Source organism: Leptopilina boulardi, unplaced genomic scaffold (genome assembly GCF_019393585.1).
Source record: "Leptopilina boulardi isolate dan_hultmark-lab unplaced genomic scaffold, ZJU_Lbou_2.1 LbouV2_231, whole genome shotgun sequence".
Taxonomy (NCBI): Eukaryota; Metazoa; Arthropoda; class Insecta; order Hymenoptera; family Figitidae; genus Leptopilina; species Leptopilina boulardi.
The window spans coordinates 509,225-526,381 of record NW_026137787.1 but is presented as its reverse complement, the minus strand read 5'-3'; the positions used below and the strand labels follow the sequence as shown (position 1 = coordinate 526,381).

Genomic DNA, 17,157 nt, shown 5'->3' with positions numbered 1-17,157 from the left:
CTCTGTGGATTCCCATATGCTTTCCCATGTGGGTATTTTCGATAGGGCGAAAGAGGATTTGTCATTGGAAAATTTGTCAAAAAAATGATGAAGGATTTCACATGGGAAATGACATGGGAAAATTTTTCGAAAAAATGATAAGATTTCACATGGGATATGACATGGGAAAATTTTTCGAATAAATGAAAGAGGATTTCACATGGGAAATGACATAGGAAATTTCAATATAGATGTTGATCGTCATTATAGTTTCATTGTTTCACCACCAGATGGTGAAAATATTTTCTCTCACAGTTGAGATCAGTCTGGAATACTATAAAAGCTGAGAGTCTAAGGCAGAAGTAAAGTAAACTTTTTTTTATTTTCAGATGAATTGAAGTATTATTATTTTATATTTAATCAAATAATTAATTTTTTTGTAATCTGCCGCCTGCATAAAGCAGCCAACTAAAAAATTCCCGAATAAAATCCTATATCGTTTCCTATATGTAAATCCATGTGAAATCTTAGGTTGAAATTTCAGAATCTATATGAAATCTTATATGATTTCCTATGCTTAAATCTATTTGTTTTATCATTTGGAAGAATGCACATGAAATCGTATTCCATTTCCCATATGGATTCCCATATGGTGTCCCATGTGGATTCCCATATGCTTTCCTATGTGGGTATTTTCGATAAGGCGAAAGAGGATTTGACATGGGAAAATTTTTCAAAAAAATGATAAAAGATTTCACATGGGAAATGACATTGGAAAATTTTTCAAAAAAATGATAAAGGTTTTTACTTGGGAAATGACATGGGGTTTGACATGGGAAAATTTGTCAAAAAAGTGATAAAGGATCTCAATTAGTATTTAACATGGTATTTAACATGATATTTGACATGGGATTTGACATAGGAAATGACATGGAGGAACCTCGTTTTGATATTTTCCTATGCCAATTCCTGTCCCAATTTCCCATGAGTTTTTATATGGGATCTCATGTGGTTTCCCATATGGGGAATAGGGTTTTACATGGTTTTTGACATAGGATCCCATGTGGTTTCCCATGTGGGGATTTTCAATAGGGTATTACACAATTAATGCGCTACATTCCCCCTCGTGGCAGTAAAAATAAAGTTGGGATGAATTAATCAGTTTTTAACTACAATTTTTATTTTTAGGTGTCTATGCCATTTTGTCCGAGGCAGCGTCGTTTGAGGTCAAGGAAGAGTCCTGTTCGTCGAGCCCGTCACATTTTGGCAGAGTTACGAGAATTACATAGATTGTTAGCTGAAATGCCCCCGGAAGTGATCCAAAAGGCAATCAGCGAATTTATGCTTACGCAAAAATCGGGTAATCCATAGTGTGTTTTTTTGTATGTCCGATATCTATAATTATTTATAACGCAGGATTGTTATTTTTAGTTGTCTAGTCATGGATTCCATTTTTCTTTTGAATGTCTAGAGTGTCTCGTAGAGCGAGACATTAAGTTATTACGTGTTTAAAATTAATTTTTTTTGTTGTTGTGCGTATTGTTGGGATACGGAAACATTACCAGGGGTAACATTGGCCTAAGGAGGGGAAATCTGGCGAAGTATTTATCAAAATGATATTTGTTTGAAAGAAATGGTTATTTCCTGGGCCAAAGTTGCATCTGTTCGAGTAAGATCGTGAGTTTTATTTCGACGAGTGTCTTAGTTCAGTAGCGGCTTATTGGAAGTTGGATGGTCGTTTCATTTTGTCAGTGGTATCTGTAGTCCAGTCAGCTGATACTAAGGACATTGTAAGTATTATTACATTGACTCCAAGGAAGCTTTGGTTTCGGCGTTGATTACGTCTCATCGTGGGTCGACAAATGCGTTTCCTATTACCTTAGATTAGTATTAGTAGTAAAATAATTGTTTAATTAAGGGAAGACGCCGTTTAATTCAAGTTTAATATTCCCTTTGTTACATCTTCTACTAATACGCCCTATCAACGCCTATGCTGTACCTGTACTCTGGAATACAGGTCCCACAATCATGGAAAAATATAGAAAATTTGAAAGATCCTGCCTTAAAATGGCCCTAGGCCAATACAGAACAGCTTCCAGCAATTACAAAAGACGAATCAACAATAAAACAATTTATAACCTAACAAAAATCCCAAGATACGACAATTTTACAATTCAACTGACTAGAAAATATTTTGCCAAAATTAAAAAAGTAAAAAACACAATACTGGACAAACTGGAGTGTAACAATGAAGACAACATCGGAAGAATGCTGAGAACAGGCATATATATTTTTTTATTATATATATTTTTTTTCTCTTTTCATTCTATTTATTCTATTTTAGTTCTACCTTGTTATTATTTAAGATAAATTTTATCACTTAACCAAATTAATTAATTACTTAAGCCGGGTTTTTTATTCTATATAGAATATTTTACCTGACCATACTATTACAGTATTATGTATAAACATAAAGTATTACTTCGATAGAGACAGCAAAATAACGCTAGATACAAACCATTAATGTCTTTAGGCGAGATCTATCATTGGTAGCATACCTAATTACAAAAATTATATTGTATAAGGTCTTTGTAAGTGATATTATACCTTTTTTATGTATATTGAAATGATTTAAATAAACCTACTTTATAAAACCAAAAACCTTTTTTTGCCATCCCCCTTTATCATTATTTCACAAAATTAAACATTAAAGTGGCAAATATATTATTTAAAAAAAGTTTTCCCCTTAAGAATTTTACTTATTATCAAATTATTTAAATAAAATTATTATTATTTCCCATATGTGAATTAAACATAGACACTTATAATTTGTTTTTTGATAAGATCTATAATTCATAGCAGGTCAAATATTTTATTTTCTAAATTAGATATTTTTAATAAATTTGTTTCCTAAACTATATTACTCAGCTAATATCAATTAGCAGAAATCTAGTAAAATTTCTATACATATTAATAGCAATTAAAATTAGCTATAGAACAGCTAACTATTAGTTATATCAGTTAACTTTTTTCTTCATGCGATTATTAAATTTAAAAATTGCCTTTTCTCCTTGTATAATTATTATTTACGTGAAATATCCTAAAAAGTAATTTTTATTTTAATTAAAAATAGAATCTAAAATAATAAAAACAAAATTTATACCCATTAACCAATTGAAAATTTGACATGAACATAAATACAATTATATTTGAAATGTTCTCTTTTGAAAAGGTCGGGTCTTAACGCTCTTGCAAGCATCAGCGCAATACTACAACGGATTTGCTGGACGGATTTCCTGTATATCTAACAAAGGATTGGAGGGGGTGGTCAATCGCTTCAGTTGAGTCACAAAGCATGTGTGCAATCTGACACCGATCACTGCTAGTTTAACATCCCTTGCTCTTTGCGAACAACGAGACGCATCTATATATATACATGTGTGTGTGTATACAAGTCAAACATAGCACGTGTACAGATATGTGTTGGCATGTGTCTGATGTTTACCCTAGGAAACCCAGCAGGATCCTTCATGCCATCGAGAACTGACCATAGCCAACATGCTTGTCCACCTAAGTGTATTTCTGTTCAACATCATCACAAACCTGATTTCAATCAATTTATGCAGTTTCCTAAAGGATTCTGCATCTATACCACTATCGGTTTGCATGAAAAAAAATTTATATATATATATTTAATTGAATTCATTTCAAAATTATGCTGTCTAAATGTGGTTGGAGATAAAAATTAATTCTTTTCTCCGAAACATTGTTTTACAAAGCCTTTGTGGTCGCTGATTACGAATCTGAAGTCAGATTTTAAAAATTCAAAATAGCGGATCCAATGTGGGGGGCAAATTTTTCAAGAAGAGGCGCATGAATTTTCTCCAAATTTCAAATGGCCTAACACTTAATTGACCTAAATTCAATTCGCCTAAAAGTCATATGGACTAACCTATTACTTGGCCTAATCTGTATATGACCTAATTCTTATTTGGCCAAATCTTCATTCAATCTAATCCTCATTTGTACTAATCGTCATTTGTCCTAAATCTCATTTGGCCTAATTTGAAAGTATCCCAATTCTGATTTAACATAATATTTATCTGTAAATATTTCTGTAACCTAATACACTTTTAGCCTCATTTTTATCTGACCTGATTAGAACTTGGCCTAAACACCATTTACCATAATTATCATTTGAAATAATTTTCATCTGGCCTAATTATCATTTGGACTAAACGCTGCTTAAACTAATTTTCATTTTATCCTAATCTTTATAAAACATAATTCTCATTTGTCCTAATCTTACTGTAACCTAATTATTATTTGTTCTTATATTTATCTGACCTAATTCTGATTTGGCCTAATTTTACTATTTCCTAATTGTTATTTGTTTTAATATTAATTTTAACATACTTCTTAATTGGCCTAATCTAAATGTAACCTAATACTTTTTTTGCCTAAACTTTATTTGTTACCCATTCATGAACGTAAATAATAAGTGAGAAAAGAACAAAAATATGATTTGTCACTTACTCTATCAGGATTCGCGTTCGTGAGCGGGTGACTAATAAAATTTAGCCCAGGTGAGAATTATATATTATGTTAAATGAGAATTAGATTATATTAAGATTAGGCGAATAGAGAATTAGATTAGGTTAATATTAGGATATAGTAAAATTAGGTTAAATGAGAATTAGGTCATGTAAATATTAGAACCAATAATAATTAGGTTATAATATGATTAGGCCAAATTGGAATTACGTTTTATAAAGATTAGATTAAATTAAAATTGATTTAATCAGCGATCCTAAAGTTTCAAACAATGCAGCACTATAAAAATTCTATTTTTATTTGTAGAATTCAAGAAAACCATAATAATTACCGTGACATATATTTAAAAATTTCAAGTACCTTAAATTATCTTATTCGATGATTAATGCTTGATACTAAAAATAATGAGGCTTTTTATTTATATAGTGTCTGAAGTGTTTTCATTTCATAGTTGAAAAAATCTTTTAGCTTTTTATCGTCTCTGGACCAGGTAGGTAATAATAACGAGGTTCTTGAAGTCAAGTTAAGGATCATTTGAACATCCTTGAGTTTGGTGCAGATAGTATATATATATATATGTATACAGCATCCTTTAACAAAGGTTTTCGACCCTCATTTTGAGTCAATGCTTGTTGTTGGACGCCTCAACGAATTCCAATGCAGGTCGAGACACGTTGCTCTCATTCTCTTATTCCTTGCTGTATCTTCCTTCCATTTTCTCTCTTCTTCATCTTTAGAAAAAGAGTAATGTACAGAAATCACTGTCTACTCCAGAATCTATATATACATGCTATCCTTTCCCAAATCACGCCTCAGTGAGAAGGAAAAAAAAATCATATAAACGACAGTGTTCATAAAATGATAAATCTGCAATGTAGTTTAAAGAGGATAATGGATTTTTCAAAATTTCACCAATTTTTAAATATTTTTTTTTTTCATTAATTTATTTTTTGTATGTTCTTTTTTTTGGTTATTTCATTCAATGTATTTGCATATTAAAATAGATTAAAAATTTAAAAGCATCTAAAAAAAATCTCCTTTAAAATTTAAGAGAATCAAAAATTCATATATACGTATATAGCGTTGATGTCAAATAAATGTGAGCAATATCGATTTGTTTTTATCTGTGACTATGGATGTAGTTACAATGCAGATTACTTGGCAGAATTTAAAAAAAAAAGTTTTAAAAAAATAAACTGAATTTTTCATGACATCAAAAATACATTCGATATTTTATTTACACAATTCTCGATCAACTTGAGAATATGACAGCTATCAAATTGATATGCAGATACCATGAAGTGAACATACTCGTAAAAATACTCGATATGTTGTAAACTTGTTAAATTTTATTTTCTTTTGTTTTATTTTTATAAATTTCACAGTGTAACAAAAAAAATTTTATTAACATTTTTCCTTTTTTTTAATTATAAAATTAATTATGAAAAATAAAGAAAATTGTGTGATTTTCACATGATCTTTGTTCGGTTGAATTTTTTGTTTTAAAATAATTCAGAATATTATATAAAAAATAAAAACTTCTTTATTTTATATATATTCTTTTTAAATGAATGAGATTTAAATTGTAAATAAATTATTTGACATTAAAAATCTATAAAATATAGAATTCATAATAAAATTAATACAATTTTATTATAAATGAATAAGTTAAAATATTTATATAGTTGAGATAAGTAAAGTATATTATTCAATTAAATTCTATTGATTTTATTTTTAAAATAATTTATGTTATATTTATTTATCATATTTCATTACTATATAATATTTATAATAAATTTGATTTATAAATACTTTAATGAATTAAAATATTTGAATAATAAATTAAACTAATATATTATTCAATTAAATTCTATTGATTTTATTTTTAAAATAATTTATGTTATATTTATTTATCATATTTTATTACTATATATTTATAATCAATTTGATTTATAAATACTTTAATAAATTAAAATATTTGAATAATAAATGAAACTAATAAACTAATTAAACTAAAATTTAATATTTTTTAATCAGCCAACGATATTTCTCTTCAGGAGTGTTCAAATTATGAAGTTCTAATAATTAATTAAAAAAAAATTAAATTAACTATTTTTTACAAGGCAGCAAAAACCCAAAAAATGCAAAAAAAAAGGTAAAATACATGTTTAAAAGTGTTTCAAATGATTTTATCGATATTTTTCGCAAAGGTTATATTTTTTACCGATTAAAAATTTGTTTAAAAAAAAGTTGTTAAAAAAATTGATTAAACAAATTATTGTTATTTTTTCAAAATAAAGATATAAAGTTGCAGTTTTTTCTGAATATTACAACTTACCTTCTTGACTTTACCATACAATCAGTAGAAAGTGATTGTCAAAAATTAACAATAAGATTTGTTTAAACAAATTATTATAGTTATTTATTAATCTTTTAAACATAAACTTATGAACTTGGAGTTTTCTCTCAATTTTACATCTTTCGTAGCCGCGGATGCAGTTATTATATGTTATTAGTGATTAAAAATTCTCCAAGCGTAGGATTAATATTTGTTTAAACAAATCATTGTTTTTATTTATTTATTATCTAAAATAACACTTAAAACACTAGTTGTTTTTTCTGAATTTTACATCTTTGCTGACTACCATCACCAAAACAAATTAACTCTAAGTTCAGAAGTATATGTAATTTTAATTTTAATATAAAAATAATAATTAAATATACAAAATATTAAAATTTTGTAATAAGGTGTTCTTCCTAACGCATAAAGTCCTACATAAAATCCTGTATAGGATCTCATGTAAGAATTCATCATACAGGAATATATATAAAAATCCATGTAAAATCTTATGTATATCCCTAGGAGATCCATAGGATATCCATATCAATGGTCGATATCTTAGAATGGTCCCCAAGATATCTTGGGATATCCATAGGATATCCAAACCGCCGGTCTGTGGGGCATCAACAGGACATCCACAAAATATCTATTGGATATTATATCGCAGGATATCCTCAGTATGTCCGTGGGATATTCTTAGGATATTCACGGGATATTTAATATCTCAACATATATTTTTGAAGGTTAAAATTGTTAAGCTAATATAATGAATAATAACATAATAAAAACAAAAATCTTATGAGCTTCTAATTTATTTTAAATGAAGATTTGAAACGCATTTTTCAAAGTTTTTAAATAAACTCATACACTTAATGTATAATTAATATTAATAGTTATTCGTTATTTGCGGGGAAGAATTTATATTGTTTAAAGCCAATTTATTTTCTGACAATATTAAGCATATGAATAAAGGAATGAATCACGAATGAGAAAAAAATTAGTTAATAATTTTTCAAATTAAACAACTTTTTTATTTATTTTATTTATATAAAATTTAATTCACAGAATATTCTCACTCGTAGTCTCATAATGACTTTAAAAACAGTATCCTGAGAATATCTTCTTGACATCCAGAAGATATACTGAGAATATCCTGAAAATATCTGTGGGATATCCTGACGATATTTATGGGATATCCGGACGATATCTATGGGATATCTGGAGGACATTTACGAAAGTCTATAGAGATATCCAGAAGATATTCTGTGGATATCCTCAGATATCCAAAGGATATCCAAACCGCCGATTTTTTGGATATCTTTAAGAGATCCTTTTGATATCCATAGGACATCCTTAGGATATCTGTGGGATATTATCAATATATCCCAAGATATCTTGTGTTATTAGGGTAGCTAAGCAAATTAATTAATGAACCAAATTTAATTTCTTTTTATCTTGAGATGTTCTGGCATTACAACTTTAATTGTTCATCCTTTTTTTTTGTTCTTCTACTGTATCTCAAGTGCATGCTGGATATGAGTCCATAAAAGCTGCTTATCACAATAATACTTGATAAGCCTTTTGGCTGCATATATAGTATAGAGGAAATAGAGAGCAAAAAAAGGTGACGAAAAGGAGAAATTCTCAAAGTTTACTTGTGTTGGTATAAGCGCAAGTGTACATGTATAGGTTATATATAGAGGAGCCCAAGTACTTGAAAGGATTTAGCAAAGTCCGACCATAAAGAGTAAATTACGATGCTGGTCTCGTTTCATAGCCAACCATGCCTTGCGCAACGGACATGGAAATGGTAGATGCGTTGCGCTTTCGGCTTTAGACATGCCAAATAAACTGGGATACAACTACTACATACACACACACACATATAATATACGTATACAATTCACTAAAAACGAAATAAACACAAAGGAATGAGACACGGTACATTTGCATATCAGTGAATGCAATGAAGAAATGTATAAACTATTTTAACTGTGGCCTATTGTTGTAAAAACCGTTCAGTTTATTAACACGTGCACTTTGGGAGACGTGTACTTCTTATTGTATTAAAAATTACGATAGATATCAATTTTCAAACGAAAAGAAAATTATTTTCCCGTTTATTTAAAAAAAAAAAATATTTTTTTAACTTATTAAAATTTATGTTTATGGTTAACAATTATTTATTATAATAAATAAATTATTTATTTTATGTTCCTTTATACTATTTATTAAATATTAAAAATCCATCACAACCTATTTCTTGATTTAATGTTTATGAAAAAAATGAATAAATTATTAAAAATTCATCTGAATAAACATAAATTATATTAGAAATTAAACTGAATAAATTTTCGAAATATAATAAATAATGTTATCTGACATTGAAAATATAAAAAGAAATATTTTCTCAAAAATGTACAGTTTTTTTTTTTAATGAGTTGAGAATTAGTTTCACTTTAATATAGTGCTGACAACATGTCTGTGATAAATATAATTTTAATTTTGTTTATAGGATTTTTTCAAAGTATTTATGGTACGAAATATATATATATATATATATATAAAAGTATAAATAAATGCTAAAAAAAATTCGTAATATATATTTAACATTCCCGTATATAATTTTTAAATATTATTTACATTAAGGTAAATATGGTTTCGGCGGTGAACAAGAATGGGGTTTCGTGACTGTTAGGCCAGGTGCAAATATGTTTTATTGGCTATATTATACAACTGCTAATGTTACTTCATATACCGAAAAACCTTTATTAATTTGGTTAGAGGGTGGTCCAGGAATACCATCAACAGGTTATACAAATTTTCAAGAAATTGGTCCTTTAACTTTAAATTTAACAACAAGAGACAACTCATTGGTGAGAAATATTTTAAATATAAATAAATATTTAAAAAAATTTTATTCTACAAGTTTGTGAAAATAAAATATAAAGAAATAAGAGTTTTTCAATTTCGGAGACTGATTTGGAAGAAAAAAAATCAAATATATGACGCTTTACGATGAAAGGGACGTTAGCTGAAAAAAATTTTAGGTTATGTTCAGTGATATTTTTACCTTGATAAAACGTTCATTTTTAATTATAAAAAATCAAAATCAGTTTTAAATATTTTGGATCTAATGAAATTTAAACATCAGTAGTTTTTATATTAGGAGTTGATACTCTTTATGTAATCACAAACATAACCTAAAATTTTTTGCAGCTAAATAATAAGATTCATTTCTAAATTGACATTTCGTTTTAAATATGTAAAAAAAATTGTTCAACAGGTTAAAGATTACAATATACTTTTCATTGATAGTCCAGTGGGAACTGGCTTTAGCAATGTAAATACAGAAAATAAACTTGCAAGAACAGAACAACAAGTTATAAATGATCTTATTATTTTGATCGAACAATTCTTCATGAAATTTTCCATTTTATCCAAAGTACAAACATATATTGTTGGCACGTGTTATGGGGGAAGGACAGCTGCTGCTTTGGCTTACGAATGGATTCAGGTAAAAAAATTATTATTATATAAAAATTATATAAAAAATTCTTTTATTTTAAAATTAATTTTTGAAATTTTTTTATATTATTTTGAACGATTTCTAGGTTTTATTTAGTTATTTTTATAAATTCAAATATTATAATTTATGAAAAAAGTCAATACGAATACAACCGTAAAATTCAAGGTCAAATGATAAGACCATATGTTCAAAAACAAACATAACCTACTTTGTGAGATTATTTATATTTTAAATACATTACACGTTTTTATATATCTAACTTATATTTTATTTAAGATTATTACATAAATACATTGAACAAAAAATTTATTTGATTCAAATAATAATCGGTTACTTGACTATTATCAAATAAATATTTATTTGTATCAAATAATTCGCTGGGTTAGTGGAAAAAAAGGATACGTCCGTTTGATTTAACTATGACGTGTCCTTTTTTCCAATAACCCAGCGAATTGTTAATTGAGATGGTATTAGTATACAGAAATTATTGTTTCAAATACAGTTTATTTATTTCAAATAAAAATTATTTGATTCAAGTAAATATTTATTTGATAATAGTTAACCCCTTCGCAGTCGAGTAGAAAAATCGTTTGTGGGACCAAAATGGTAAAAGAAAAAGTTTACAAAAAAATTTTATATCATCATATTAAAGGTTTCTGGGGTCGCTGAATCCGAATTTGAGGTCAGATTTAAAAAATTCAAAATGGCGGACCCAATATGGCCACTTAATATAGCAGAAAAAATTTAAAATTGATTCGATTCGTTCAAAATTCGGTACTTGGAGTTTTTTGGGTCGCTGAATCCAAATCTGACCTCAAATTTTGATTCAGCGACCCCCAAAAACCCTTAAGTACCGAATTTTGAACGAATCGAATCAATTTAAAAAAATTTCCGCCATATTGAGTCCGCCATTTTGAATTTTTTAAATCTGACATCAAATTTGGATTCAGCAACCCCAGAAACCCCCGAGTACCTAATTTTGAACGAATCGAATAAATATTAAATTTTTCCGCCATATTGGGTCCGCCATTTTAATTTTTTTAATTCTGACCTTAAATTTGGATTTAGCGACCCCAAAAACTCTACAGAAACCATTTTTATGAAAATCAAGTCAATTTTTTGGACGCCATATTGGGTCTGCCATTTTGAATTTTTTAAATCTGACATCAAATTTGGATTCAGCAATCCCGAAAACCTTAGTATACACATTGACACTCAATTCTAATTATGTTAAGTATTTTTTTTCAAATGTTGACATATATGTCCAAAATCACAAAGATGGCACGACTTTTTTTGGACATATATGGGCCATTGACAAGCAAGGGGTTAAGTAACCGCAATTATTTGAATAAAATAAATTTATTTTCCATTGCAGTATATAAAAACACTTAAGAATAATTTTGAAAAATCTCGCATACATGGGGGATCGAACCCAAGACTCTTGGAATACAAGCTGTGTACTCTTGCCACACAACCACTTTGACTTATAGATCTTTTACCTAACACACTTCTTCTTCTAAAATTATCTTTTAATGTACTATCTTTTATTTCTGATTACAAAATAAGTATATTATTTTTAAATTGTTGCATTAATAGTTTATAATTTATTAAAAAAAAATAATAAAATACATTTTTTCAAATGGTTTTTTTTCGTAATCTTGAGAAAATTGTTGTTTCAGTGTAATTTTCATTTTATTATAATTATTAATATTATTCATATTATTAGTCAAATACAGTGTCAGGCTGTAGTTTTATATATGAAAAATAATGTTTACTATGAAAATAGTAAAATAATGTGTTTATCATAGTTTATTCAGCAGCCACTTGCTCGAATTAGCGCTGTTATTTATATTATTCTTCGGGAAATATTTCACTAAAACTAAACCTCTTCAAGGTTATAAGTATCAAAACAAAACGAATTAGAAATATAAAAAAAAATAAATAAAAATTAGATTCTATGAATTTTTTAATGATACTATAATAAAATATACAATTAAAATACCACAACATAATATTTTTATTTTTCAAAATTTATAGAAAATAGAAAAAGGTTGGAATATTACTAATTTGAAAGGAGTTGGACTTTCAAGTGCTTGGATTTCGCCAGTTGATTCTGCCCTAGGATGGGCACCGTATCTATATCAAAATGTAATAAATTTTTATTTCCTGTTTTCTAAACAATAATAGAGAAAAGGCGACTGCAATGCCCTCTATTATTTAATAATATTTGTTAATCTTAAAAATAACATTTTTTCTTAATAAAACTTTAATCTCAATAGGGAATTGTCGATGATAAAGGATACAAGGCAATTATGAATTTAACAAAACAAATAAAATATAAAATTAAAACAAAAGACTGGAGAGATGTTTACGATCTTTTTATTAATACTATCAATGAAATTCCAAAATATGTAGGAAATGTAAACTTATATAATATTTTCTCGAGAGTTAATAATCACCACTTTTATGCTTATTATGCTGAAGGTAATTATCACAGAAAAATTATTTCTAAAATTATTTATGAATTTTTCCCTTACACTTTTTTTAACATCTAATCCAAATTCCATTTCCTCTTTAACTTTTTCTACTTACAATTAGAAAAAAGTTAAAATAGAAATGGAAGTATAAATGAAATTTGGAAAAAGTGGAAATGGAAATTAAAGTGTTAATGAAAATTTGAAAAAGTGGAAGCGGAAATGATAGTGAGACTAGAAATTAGAAAAAGTAGGAGTGAATATTGAAGTGGGAATGGAAATTATGAAGTGTGAGGAAATTCGCAATAAATATTAGATGCGAAATAAAAGTGGCAGTGGAAATTAAAAAAAGTCGAATTGAAAATGGAAGTGGGAATCGAAATAAAAAATGGGAATGGCAGTGGGAGTTGAAATTAGAAAAAGTGGAAGTGGAAATTGAAATAGGAGGGAATTTGCAAAAAATAAAAGTTGATATGAAAGTGTCAGTGGGAATTAAAAAAGTGGAAGTGGAAATTGAAGTGAGGGTGGAATGTAGAATAAATGAAAATAGAAGTGGAAATTGGAAAGGAATTTAGAAAAAGTAAAATTGCAAATGGAAGTGGAAATGAAAATTGGAAATGGTAATGGGAGTAGAATTTAGTAAAAGTGTAATTAAAAATGTAAGTGGGAATGGAATTTAGAGAAAGTGGAATTGGAAATGAAAGTAGGGGTGGAACTCAGAATAAGTGAAAATGGAAGTGGGTAAGGAATTTAGAAAAAGTGGAATTGGAAATGAAAATTAGAAAAAGTGAAAATGGTGATAGAAATAGGAGTGGAAATTAGAATAAGTGGAAGTGGAAATGATAGTGAGACTGGAAATTAAAAAAAGTAAAAGTGAATATTGAAGTGGAAGGGAATTTGCAAAAAATGGAATTGGAAATGTAAGTGAGAATGATAGTGGGAGTGGAATTTAGAGAAAATGGAATTGGAAACGAAAGTGGGAATGGAAATAAAAAATGGGAATAGTAGTGGGAGTTGAAATTAGAAAAAGTGGAGGTGGAAATTGAAGTGGGAAGGAATTTGCAAACAATGGAAGTTGAAATGGAAGTGGAACTGAAAATTAAAAAAGATGCAACTTAAAGTGGGATTGGAAATTGAAAAAAGTATGAATGGAAGTAGGAATGGAAATTAGAAAAATGAAAAAAAATATCACGTGGAAATTTTTGAAATATACCGAAAAAATTAAATTTCTATTCCATTAGATATTCATAAACACATTATGAGAAAGGGAATTTTTACACGAATAATCGGAAAAACAACATTAAAAAAATATAATGTAAAAAATAACAATTTTTATGTTTTGTACAATATAACTTTTTTATGAAAATTCTTGTGTAGTTTTGATACCGACTCAAAATTGTTGCGTTTACATTAAAATTGTAATGAAAACAAAAAACTTGTTTTGACGACAAATCAGAGATTTGTTTATCCTGTTATTAAATTTAACAATTCCTTTTTCTCCCCTAAATTTGTAGAATGGCAGAAGTTTTTTCAATTCTATCAAGTTCATATTTTCAGATAATAATGCAATGAAGATTTTAATGGAATCGAAAGTAAAATCAGCGCTTAATTTACCGGAAAACAGTTATTATGAACCAGATTTAGAGACTATTAATAAACGCCTAGCAGTGAAAATAATGAAACCTATTACCAAAAAAGGTAATATATATATATATATATATCCAATGCCCAATCTCTCAAATAAATTATCGAAATTAATGTATATTATTAAAATTCTTTTAATTATCTTTTGCAGTTGAATATCTTCTAAATCAAAATAATTTTAAAGTATTTGTATTTAATGGACAATTTGATTTAATTGTCAATAGCCAAGGTAAAGTATTAATTTGATTTAACATTATCTGAATAAAAGTGGCAGTCCTTTAATTGTAAATATTACAATTAATACATTTTTTAATTCCATATCAGGTACATTTAAATGGGTTAAAAATCTCTCGTGGAATAATTCAGCTGAATGGTTAGCAGCTCGTAGAGAACCATTAATAATAAATGATTTTATTGAAGGTTACGTGAAGAGTTACGGAAATTTGAGGATGTACTGGGTCAATAGAGCTGGCCATGCGGTAAAATAATTATATCATTAAAATATAAAAAAAGAGATATTCTTTTTTTTCTTATTTAGAAATTATCGTTTTTTTTTACAGACATTTGTTGACAATCCTGTTGCTGTAAGAGAAATATTACACCGGCTTACTGACGATGATAATAACGATGATTTATTTAATTATGCCAATTTAGAAAGATTTATAAATTCTCTTCAATCACAGAAAAAAAACTAAACTTAGAATGAGTTGTGTAGGCGGCTCATTTTGATGTGCAACAAAAATGAGACTAAGTTTTTTTATAAAACCCTAACAATGTATTTTAAGGAATATCAAAATAAATTGAATACGATTAATTCTAACAAATTCTCAATCTTAATAGTATACGACTAACTTATAATTTGTTTATCTATAGAATTATTAGTAAACAAACGTTAGATGTAGAATATGTAACTTTATGGAGGGACAACTTAACTCAAGTTTTAACCGCAACTAAGTCTATGGTTCTGCAGGATGTCGAAAGAGAGGATCAGGAACAAAGGGGTAGTAACCATTAAACTTGAAATTACCAGATAATTAATATGCAACCTAGGCCCTTTACTCAACGCCCCACACACCGTGAAACTAAGTCAATACGTAACGCAATTACTTGTCAACGTAGTCTCTGATGCTCTTCGAGTGCTTCAGCGTTGTCGTTAACTCGCTTGTACATGTTAATGTGCATTATTTTACCAGATTGTCTATTCATAAAAGTGAGAGTACATTTTTTTATTATTTTAGTGACATACGTTCTTTTCAATTGAGAATTTTTAAAATTTATTTAAGTGATTAGCCCAATTAAAAATTTTATTGGTATTTAATTTTCAAAAACTGATTCAACTTTTAATTTTATAGTTAATTAAATTAATACTTTACTAGTCTTTAAATTAGATTAATTGGAAAAATTTATCAGGTAATTATTGATATATATTCATTAGGGTGTCTGTAACAAATAGAGCTATATTCCCAAGCCCTGTGTTAACATCTAGTACTAAGCATGTTTCTTGGATTAGCGAGATGCAGGTGTGCAGTTTAAGTCATCAACACTGAAGAAGCGCCTTTACTGAAAGATGCATGTTAATCTGTATAATAGTAAGCTTACAAGTAGACATTATGATTGTAGTCATTATGATTGCTGTACACTTCCAACACTTTATCCGCATTATTGCGACGATCCTAAGAGTTAGCTATGCAAAATTATAATCTGTTGGCTAGACCCCTTAAAAAGGTAAGGAAACTATGATGTTAAATTTTATTTATTTGTATGATGTAATTCCATTTCCATTCCCACTTCCACTATTTCTAATTTTCATTCCCACTTCAATTTCTACTTTTTCTAATTTCCCCTCTCACTTCCATTTCCACTTTTTAACATTCGTTCTCACATCCATTCACATTTCCACTTGTACTTTTTCTAATTTTCATTCCTACTTAAAAAAATAGATAATATAATTATTGTAATTTTTTTATTACCTAATTATTTATCAAAATTTTTAAAAACAATAATTTTAATAATATAAATAACATTACTTATGTTTTCAATTTGAATAAAAAGAAGAATTCAGAAAAAGTGGAAATGGAAATGTGAGTGGAAATATAAAAGTGGAAGTGGGAATGAAAATTAGAAAAAGTGGATGTGGAAATGAAAGTAGGAATGAAAATTAGAAAAAATGGAAGTGAAAAAGGAAGTAGGAATGAAAATTAGAAAAAATTGAAATGGGAGTTGATGTGAGAAAATTGCAAGTGGGAATGAAAATTAGAAAAAGTAGAAATGAGAAAAAGTGGAAATGGAAGTGGGAATAAAAATTAGAAAAAGTGAAACTGGAGATGAGAGTGGAAATGGAAGTGGAAATGAAAATTAGAAAAAGTGGAAGTGGAAATGGAAGAGTGAATGAAAAGTAGTAAAAGTGGAAATGGGAATAGAAATTAGAAAAAGTGGAATTGGAAGTGGGAATGGAATTACATAATCGACCCCCTGTTTATGATCGGTGACGTCATCTATTGTTTTCTAACAATCTCAGGTACTTAAGGCAGTTCTATTGCTTGACTGAACTAGTCAAAACAATAACCATTTTTTTCTGATTTGATTCACTTTGTAAATTAGAAAGTCTGGCAACTCTGCTTATATTATTATTATTA

General features: G+C 27.8%; 1 protein-coding gene across 2 annotated transcripts; it reads left to right on the top strand.

The window, feature by feature from the left end:
* The first annotated feature begins 9,278 nt into the window (after positions 1 to 9,278).
* Positions 9,279 to 15,339, top strand: LOC127280258 (retinoid-inducible serine carboxypeptidase-like). 2 transcript variants are annotated; one of them, XM_051303145.1, is made up of 9 exons: positions 9,279 to 9,410; positions 9,524 to 9,750; positions 10,161 to 10,391; positions 12,441 to 12,551; positions 12,683 to 12,887; positions 14,435 to 14,575; positions 14,673 to 14,750; positions 14,846 to 15,000; positions 15,082 to 15,339. In XM_051303145.1, exons 1-9 carry the CDS (start codon positions 9,353 to 9,355, stop codon positions 15,214 to 15,216), a joined length of 1,341 nt encoding a protein of 446 aa, XP_051159102.1. In that variant the 5' UTR covers positions 9,279 to 9,352; the 3' UTR covers positions 15,217 to 15,339. The 2 variants fall into 2 exon arrangements, with proteins under 2 accessions (XP_051159102.1, XP_051159103.1); XM_051303146.1 differs by having other exon boundaries at positions 9,300 to 9,354.
* The last annotated feature ends 1,818 nt before the right edge of the window (positions 15,340 to 17,157 follow it).

Excerpts from the sequence above, each read along its gene's own strand:
- LOC127280258 (XM_051303145.1), top strand. The coding sequence starts at position 9,353 with ATGTCTGTGATAAATATAATTTTAATTTTGTTTATAGGATTTTTTCAA. Across the intron at positions 14,576-14,672 it reads GAAACCTATTACCAAAAAAG|TTGAATATCTTCTAAATCAA; the intron begins GTAATATATATA and ends TATCTTTTGCAG. Across the intron at positions 14,751-14,845 it reads TTTAATTGTCAATAGCCAAG|GTACATTTAAATGGGTTAAA; the intron begins GTAAAGTATTAA and ends ATTCCATATCAG.